This window comes from Balaenoptera musculus, chromosome 2 (assembly GCF_009873245.2).
Source record: "Balaenoptera musculus isolate JJ_BM4_2016_0621 chromosome 2, mBalMus1.pri.v3, whole genome shotgun sequence".
Classification (NCBI taxonomy): domain Eukaryota; kingdom Metazoa; phylum Chordata; class Mammalia; order Artiodactyla; family Balaenopteridae; genus Balaenoptera; species Balaenoptera musculus.
The window spans coordinates 96,730,166-96,739,839 of record NC_045786.1 but is presented as its reverse complement, the minus strand read 5'-3'; the positions used below and the strand labels follow the sequence as shown (position 1 = coordinate 96,739,839).

General features: G+C 35.2%; 1 protein-coding gene across 2 annotated transcripts in view; it reads right to left on the bottom strand.

Moving 5' to 3' along the window:
- Positions 1-218: 218 nt before the first annotated feature.
- DPH6 (diphthamine biosynthesis 6) overlaps positions 219-9,674 on the bottom strand; it is a 167,313-nt gene continuing 157,857 nt past the window's right edge. Inside the window, exons 8-9 of one of the 2 annotated variants that reach the window (XM_036843777.1) lie at positions 3,037-3,128; positions 219-1,860 (exon numbers count right to left, since the gene is read on the bottom strand). In XM_036843777.1, coding sequence (XP_036699672.1) covers positions 1,844-1,860; positions 3,037-3,128 — 109 coding nt within the window. In that variant the 3' untranslated portion in view covers positions 219-1,843. The remainder of the gene's footprint in view (positions 1,861-3,036; positions 3,129-9,674) is intronic. The other variant, XM_036843776.1, reaches the window with a different exon arrangement.

Here is a 9,674-nt window from a genome sequence, read left to right as displayed (position 1 = left end):
CGAAACACTGACAACACCAAAAGCTGGCAAGGATGTGGAGCAATAGGAACTCTCATTCACTGCTGGTGGGAATGCAAAATAGTACAGCCACTTTGGAAGACAGTTTGGTGGTTTCTTGTAAAATTAAATATACTCTTACCACATAATCCAGCAATCACGCTCCTTGGTATTTACCCAATAGAGTTGAAAACTTATGTCCACACAAAAACTTGCACATGGATGTTTTACAAAAGCTTTATTCACAACTGCCAGAACTTCAAGCAACCAAGATGTCCTTCAGTAGGTGAAAGGATAAATATATTATGGTATGTCCAGACAATGGAATATTATTAAGCATTTAAAAACTTACGAAAAGACATGCAGGAACCTTAAATGCATATAACTAAGTCAAAGAAGCCAATCTAAAATTGGCACATACCATATTATTCTAACTATATGACGTTCTGGAAAAGGCAAAACTATGGAGATAATAAAAAGATCAGTGGTTGCGCCAGGGGTTGGAGGTAGTAAGTGATGAAAGGTGGAGCATGGAGGATTTTTAGGGCAGTGAAAATATTCTGTATGATACCATAATGATGGATACATGTCATCTATAGAATGTACAACGCCAAGAGTGAACTGTAATGTAAACTATGAACTTTGAGTGATTACGATGTGCACTGTAGGTTCATTACTTGTAACAAATGTACTCCTCTGGGGAGGAATGTTGATAATGAGGAAGACTATGCATATGTGGGGGTAGGGGGTAAATGGGAAATTTCTGTACTTGCCCTCCAATTTTTCTGTGAACCTAAAAATGCTCTAAAAAATTGTCTTAATTAAAGAAAAAAGAGAAAAAAAAAAAGAAATGAGCTGTTAAGCCATGAAAAGACACAATGGAATCCAAATGCATATTAGTAAGTGAAAGAAGCCAATCTGAAATGGCAACATACTAAATGATTCCAACTACATGATATTGTGGAAAAGGCAAAACTATGGCAAGAGTAAACACATCAGAGGTTACCAGGGGTTAGAGGAAAAGGAAGGATGAATAGGCAGAGCTATTCTGTATTATACTATAATGGTGGATGCAAGTCATTATGCATCTGTCCAAACCCATAGAACGTACAACACCAAGAGTGACTCATCATGTAACTATGGTCTTTGGGTAATAATGATGTGTCTGTGTAAATTCCTTGACTGTAACAAATGTACTGTTGTGGTGTGGGATGTTGACAGCTGGCGGGGCTGTGCATGTGTGGGAACTCTCTGTACCTTCCACTCAATTTTGCTGCAAACTCTAAAAGTAGTCTGAAGTCAGCATAGGTAATACCGAAAAACTGCATTTTTTAATCAGTTATAAAACAACCCGTAAGAGTTAATGGTATTCTTCTTGATTGTCCAATAATGTTGAAACAATGAATATATTCAAAACAAAAATGGTGACGCCCAGTAGAATAAACTTGATTAGCTAAATACAGTGATTGCCTTTTCATCCTCATTTTCAAATGCCTTTGCATTAGGATACTATAGGCAGAGATGAAAGCAGGAACAAGAAAGAAGAAAATAAACCAGTGTGATGAAAGCGAAGAAATGTTACAGAAATGAGGATTTCAGATGAAGTAAAAGGGGAAAAAAGAAGGTACTGATCACAGAGATCATGGATTGGATGTGTTAACCAATTAATCAATGGTTCTATCAACTTCTGATAAAGATAAGTATTTCTAAGAATAAAAAAATGTAATGAAAAAAGTGGGACATTATAATTGAGAAAATGCTATGTGATTTTTAAAATATAAAAATACCAGCTTAGTAACAAAATGCTTTTCAAGAGTTATGTATATAATTAGATGTTCTGCAGTTGTCAGGTACTGGGGACACCTAAGGAAAAAAAAGGAAATGCACCATATTTATTCAGTGTCAGTGAGTACTGCACCTTAAAGAAGTAACATTCTTTTCTGCAAGAGGGCAAATGGACAGAGAAGACCAAAGCAATACCAAAATAGTGTAAATACTGAGCTATTTAGGTAGAGGTGAACATATAATGGTTAATGTATTTAAACCAGAATTTGGTGGTTTTGATTTTTTTGTGTGTGCCCATGGCAGCAAAAGCAGCAGAGACCTAGAAGTAAGAGGCTCCTTTCAGTGGGTCTGAAAGATGTCTGGATAGTTTAGCTTCATTCTCTTGAGGTTTACCAGTTTTTTGGTAAAAGGTCACCAATAGTCATCTTTCAGCCCAATTCAATCATCTCTTTTCAACCCTGTCTTTTCTAGTTTTTCTAGAGAAATGGCACCAAATATTATTCTCTACTTTTGGAAACTCTTGCTGATTGAGAGATTACTGGGGTTCCCATTTTTCTCCTTCCTTTGCCAATCATTGATTCTCTTGGTTCTTCAGATCCTCTATCATATATATGACTGTGGGTGTGCCTCAAGACTTGATGACAGAACACGAAAGATGCAGATTTCTTCCAATCATTTATGCCTCAAGGAGCAGAGCTTTCAATCACAGGGTCTAATCTAGACCTTAACTATTCCACAAAACATTTAAAAATTGACTTCTGCTGTATTTTGACAGTCAATGTATTTAAAATAAAACTATCACACTTTTTGCTTCATTTTCCATCTTTCATTTGTACGTCTGTTCCCCTGTATATTTTTGGAAAAGCTTTAATTTCTCCCTTTCCTCTCCTCTTAAACTTTGTATAATGAAGATCCAATTTATCCTCAAACCTTTCCCCTAAGGCTGATGCTCAATAACCTAATTCTTAATTTTCTAGCTGATTTAATATTTGGTTATACACCGTCCTGTCTTCTCCTTGATTAATGTATATATGATTCCCTTTTCAAATGAACTGCAAACTCTTCAGAAATGTAATATCTTTTATATAATATAGAGCTCTTAAAACTATAAACATCTGCAGAATTCTTAGTTACTGAGGATTTGAAAAAAATCACTTTTTTTTACCCTTTCATTTGTTGTTATAGAATTACATCTATAGAGACAACGCACATATCTCAATTTTCTCTTTAAATCGCTGTGAATCTTAGACTTACTTGCCTTGTCCTCCAAGTGCAATTCTAAAAAGCGTAGGTAAGCCACAGGTGCAAATGCATCAGCTGAATGTGTGACTACTTCTGATGAATCCCTGAAATAAAAAAATTTTATAATACATTTATCTACTATGCAAAATCTGTTTTGTGGCAAGTTACTCTTACTAGCGACTAGAAAAGACCAAAAATCCTCATTTATTTCCACTAGTATACTATTGTATACATATTTACTACATAATTTGTGATTAACATCTACTTTTAATAATCCAATATTTAATTGGGGAAAAGATTGAGAATACTAAACTTTCAAAACTAAGTAAAGACCTTTTCATCTTTATGAGGACACACAGTTCAACTTTCAGGTTCACTCAAAGCTCTCCGAACAGTTTTACAACTTGAAACTTCTATTCAATTTCATTTTCACAAATTTGGTTGGTATGGGCTACCATTAAACAGTAGTGCTTTATCTTCATTATTCTTTTCATTTTCAAGAGGTAATTCATCCAGTGTTTCACACAAAATCTCAATTATCCTTCACAAAGGCAGTACTGGTGATGGTTTTAAGCTCTAGATGAACTCTTCACACTGCAATATCATTGTTATTAAAATTGATTGTCTGACATAGTAATTACCACATTCAGGTAAAATAGTATGAACTGCTTGCTGGCACCATATGGATACATGTAAATTAACTCAACTTTTATCAAAGATACCCTGTAAAGCACATATGAATAACTAAGATTATGTGTGAAGTTCTAATAACTAATTATCTTTTATTGTTGTTTATTAAGAAAGCAATAGTGTTTTTGCATTTTAACTCAAATTCTAAAGGCAGAAATTTTTCATATCTCTTTAGTGCCTTAGGAACTAGTTCCAATGTTTATATTAGTACACTGTTAGCACTTTAACCATTGTTGTTCAGCAAAATAAATTCTTACTTTGATTCTTTTCCACTAATGTAAAATATTTTTGAATTAACTTTTGTAATGTAAAGTTATTTAGCGACAATAGAAGAAATCTCAAAAGACTAGGATCCGATATATTAAATTTTCATGAGCAAAATCTGTTTACTTTTCACTTGGAAGATCAGAGATAGAGAAAAAACAGTTTGATGGTAAAAAAAAAAAAAATCAACTACCATTCATGAACCGTTAGTATCAAATACGTATCTTGTTAGTGCTTTAAAAAATTACATTAAAACAGGCTTCTATGACTTTAAAAGAAAAATATTATAATAGAAATAAAATCATTAGAGTCGGGATCATGAAAGAAAGTAATAACCTGCCTTCACAGACTACCTAACCGAAAGATGCTTCAATGTATAATGAGCAAGAGGAGAAAGAGAAAGAAAAGAGGAGACCCTCTTGCTTTCTACCACCTGTCTCTCTGCCTTGTTAACTCTAGTCTAGTTGTCTTGTCTATTTACTCCAGAGTTGTCTGTTCTGGTCCTATCTTGGCTCCGCAATAGATTCAAATTCTAGTTCCTGTGTATGACCTCATTCTTACATTAAATTTCAATCTCTATGTTCCCAATCCCAGCTTTGGAAACTGACCCTGAGCCTGAATTATGCCTGATGTAGGCAGCTTGGTCTTGATATCCTGGACAATGGGTACACCAAAACCATGATTAACCTGAACCAGTGATGTGTCAGTGGAAAGGGTTTCGGGCCCTCCTTTCTCTTGACAGTTATTCCCACTAGAAACAGAAGATTGACAGCAAATAGCTCACTTAATTGATACAATTATTGCATTCTGAATCAAGATTGTTATCCAGAGAAAATATATAACATTCTGAACACTAAATGAAGAGGAATATGGTTTTTATGGATTCTATTAAATCCATAATCTCTAATTGACTAATGTCATTTCACTCAGTTATACAAAGCTAGAATCAACTGGGAGACAGATAGTAGATTCAAATCAATGGCTTTTAGCTTCAAACAGAATAATGCCACTACTGCTCTGCTTTTCTTTCATAAACTATCACCTGAAACTCAACTTTCAAGGGTCTCTGGTTTCTGTCTGCTTCATGGATTTCTCTGAAACCTAGAGCAGAATCTGCTGGAATACCCTCAGAGAGACCCAGAAAATTAAGAACAACTCTACCACAGCAAAAATGCTTTCCAGTTGGCTACCCTCCTCCTCTTTCCCTATTAATACAAGTAATCAGTGCAGCCCCTTCCTCTTACACAACTGAGGTTTCTCGGTAGGCAAGAGCTAGATCCCATGCTCCCTTTCACTGCTGCGTTAGGCTTATCCCTAGTTATGACTTCAAAAGGGCAGCTAGCTGAGTCAGGTCTGAGTCTCTCTTCCCTGACTACAGGCTCTCTCTCGAGTTAAGAGATCAGGCCCTAACCCTCTCACTTCAAAACCCTGATATTTTCTCTTGAGGCTCAGCCATGGTCTTGGTTCCTACTTCCCCTCTGAAAAGACAACTGCACGCAGATATTCCCCGTGGGCTCACCCGTATCCTCACAGGACATTTCCAACGTCATTTCTGTGAAGGCTTGCCTGACATCTTCAGACAGTGCTAGTTTTCTGCTTTACGTGCTTTGGTAATGCATTTACAGACCTTTCATAACACATCCACTGTATTATAATTATGTGTCTGTGTGCTTGTCTTCCTTCTTAGAGAGGGACCAGGTTTTGTTCATCTTTGTCTGCCTGTCTCCCCACACTCCACCTCTGGCTCAGTGCAGAATACACTGCCTTATTTTCAATCATTTGTTGAATAAACAAATAACTGTATAGTTTAACTTTGTTAAGTATCTTTACATTTACACAGTAACTATTGACACTATCAAAAACCCACACTGATTTTTCAATTACCTATCTTCACACAAATATGTACATTTTCATACATGCATACTGCATATATATGGGTACATGAACATAAGCATATATGTATACCAATAACAATATATAGTTATCTCTAGCATAATAAAAATAATTATATAAATTTAAATATAAGGAAAATGGTTCATAAATTCTAATAAATTCCTAAGTGATACAGAATAGAAATGAGAAGGCAGATAAGGAAAGTACTTGATTCATCCTCACGGCTAAATGCCATATTATGATGCTCTGGGCTGAGTTCTGTCTTGAATAGGTAGAAACTAGGAGTAAGTGGGGAAGATGAGTGCATCGTGTTTTAATCATAGAATTTAGTTCTTCTTTTCATCCCTCCTTCCTTCCCATTGTTTCTTCTATCCATCCATCCATCCCATACACAGCAACTCTGTAGCAGTAGTATATTGACAATTCAAATGGAAATATGGGGTTGCATCAAAGATTGACATTAAAACTGTGTTCATTAACAGTGAGAAGAAAGTTATCACCTTCATTAATACATTGGGATTTTAGTTCCTACTTTTTTTTTTTCAAAATACTGGCTATATTCCCCGTGTTTTAGTTCTTACTTTTGATATGCATACACATATATTTCAAAGTAAGAAATAATAAGAAAGTAGTTTTTTTTTTTTAAATTTATTTATTTTAGGCTGCGTTGGGTCTTCATTGCTGCACGCGGGCTTCTCTCTAGTTGCGGCGAGCAGAGGGCCACTCTTTGTTGTGGTGCGTGAGCTTCTCACTGCGGTGACTTCTCTTGTTGCAGAGCATAGGCTCTAGGTGTGCAGGCTCAGTAGTCGTGGCTCACGGGCTCTAGAGCACAGGCTCAGCAGTTGTGGCTCACGGGCTTAGTTGCTCCGCGGCATGTGGGATCTTCCTAGACCAGGGCTCGAACCCGTGCACCATGCATTGGCAGGTGGATTCTTAACCACTGCGCCACCAGGGATGCCGAGAAAGTAGGTTTTTTATTTGAGGACCTACAATTGTCCTCTTTTCTTAAAGACTAGGCTGTAATTCCTTTTGTCAAGGCTCCTCAGGAAAAAACCCTCATTTTCTGATCTAAAAATTTGTATCTAGAGGTGAGTAGTCACATCCTAATTGATGTGAAAAGTAAATTGTAAAATGTTCTAGTCAAAAATTTAAAAAATTACTTCCACACAAAGACTGTTATACCAGTGTTTCCCACAAGATTTTAAAAATGTTAGTTGGAATTCGGGGCAAAATGTATCTTATAATAAACTTCTAGAACCACCCTAATTTGTCTAAATTATTTCATTATACAAGAGATTCTATCTGTGTTTTTGAAAAAAAACAAAAAACACACACCCTAATTATAATCAAATCATTTTGCATGCAAAAGTTTATTTTTTCTCCTCATAGAGGTAGTCTCCTTTTTTAACATAAAATTTTGAATTAGACATTTAAAAGGGGATTCCTAATAATCAACTAGTTGTATGCTAATTGTGGAAGATCACTACTATGTCAAATATAACAGGAGAAATTATTAAGTTTGTCCCCCCAAATACATTCTAACTGACAGGATCCAGTATGATTAATAGTCAATTGTTAACAAGTAGTTACCAGGTCTAAACTTATCTTTTAATTGTGTCACATGGAAAACTATCTCTAAATAAAATAACTTTAATTTATATACAGTTTTAGAATGTGCAATGCATATTCATTCACATCATCACATTTAGTGCTTATCAGATAGGTATGATAAGGACATTTTCTATTTTAAAGAGAAGGAAAGATTTTGCATATAGCAGGTGACATTCTTTTTCCATTCAACTACTACAACCTCTAGTTATAACCTAAGAAAGGAACACATAAAAGTGAAATAGGATATTTAAAACTAAACAATAAATGAAAAATTAATTCCACGATATTTAACATTTATCAGTGCCTACTACTGTGTGTTCTGAGAGTTCAGATATGAGGACAAGCACTGGAAGCAGTAACAACCAAAGCCTTTAAAAATGGAAGGATTTAGCAAAGTGGGGATAAATGGGAAGGCAATCTAGCGAAAAGAAGTCAAATAAGAAAGTTACGAAGCTGAGGTGAGGCAGAGCCTATGAAGAAAAAAATCAAAGAACATGCTTAAGCATCAGAATCAGATTAGTGATTAGCTGATAACTGAGTAAGAAAGAAATGTCAGTTCTCCCCCTTCTGTTCTCAAGGTACACACTCGTATGTCAGCACTTACAGTATTGCTGATTTGCCTCTCCATTCTTACAGAAGAACTTTTACAGAGCAGGGTGGCAGCTTGCAGAGTTCCACCCACATAATTATCCTCAACAAATGATTATCCAGTTCAATTGAACAGCTCATTTTGGCACTAGAGGGTTCTAATACACCTTCCCTGACATCCTTCTCTTCAATAGCATGATTAACTCCCAACATGTCATTGTCTCAGTCAGGTTGAGGTTTCTCTGTCTACACAATGATGAGGTGAAAGATTCACTTTTCAGGTCTAAAGTACTATGATAAATAAACCTTCTGGTTATGTAGTGTAAAGCAGTACATTTCTTATAATTCTATGTTGTCCATAAAGACTTCTGGGTGCTCCAGGACCTCAAGTTGTCTAATAAACAGGAAGAGTATTATTCTTTGGCCTTCTTTCTCTTATTGTGCTTTTTATTTTTTTCTAATTTGGTTAGTCTAATAAGTATATTGCAAGTTTCCTATTATACTATAATTTCACCCTAGCATGGAAATGTTTTTCTTGAAAAACCAAACAGTATTATTTCATAGAAGTAATACCTAAGGCACAGTTCATTCAATGAATTGTTTTGTGATCATTGAAGCCAGAAGAAATACCTCCCGTTTATGAACTTATTCTTCTGACTCTTATCCTCTACCATTTTGTGTCACAATTTTATGCAGATGTGTCTTCCTTCCACCCTTCTGGAGACAGGAACTATGTTTCAACATCAGTGGTGCCCAGTAGAATGCTTTAGACATAATAGGTACTTGATATATATTTGCCAAATATATTATTATTATGTTTGATGATTATTAATGGAAGAGAAGTTAGAAGAAATGAGAGAAGCAAGAGTGGGTGAATATTGCATAGGGTAATGAAAAGGTCATGGCTATGTTTCCCAAGATAAATGTAATTTTTAGAAAATTCACCTGGAGTTGTCTTAACTTCTTAGAACATTCTTTCCCTCATTATTAATATGTACAAAGAAGTCACCTTTCAGTGTTGAAAATATTAAAGCTGTCCATTCGATACAAGATTCTAGTCTTTCATCAAGTGAGGTTTCTGAAATCAAGCATAATTCTGACAATCTTTTCAAGAAGCTGAAGAGCTTAGGAAAAGCAAATAAAGTGCTCTCTTAGCATATGAGAAGAGTGATATAAATTAGAGTATGGATAATAATGTTAACAAACTGAAGAAAGTTCCTATTTTTTGCTACACGAATTCTAACAATTTATGGCAAAGAAATCACACTATTCACCATAAAACAGAATTCATTTAAAAACAAAGTTCATATGTAAAAATAACCCCAAATAACTGAAGAGAAATGTTTAGTATTACCATTCTAAGTTATTAAAGCCAAGAAAAAGGAAAAAGAGAACAGAGTTAATGGAACCCACAGGCTACTGATGTGGCAGTTTATCAAATGTAGCTGTAATGAAAGATAAATAATATAGGCAATTCACACTTCATGAAAGGATAAAAGTGTCAGTGTGTAGGTACCAGTTTTACTGCAGGCCATAATCAGCAAGTAAATGAAAGTGCAATGTCTAAAAAGTTTATAGGCTTCTATGAAGGCCTCCTCTTGTCA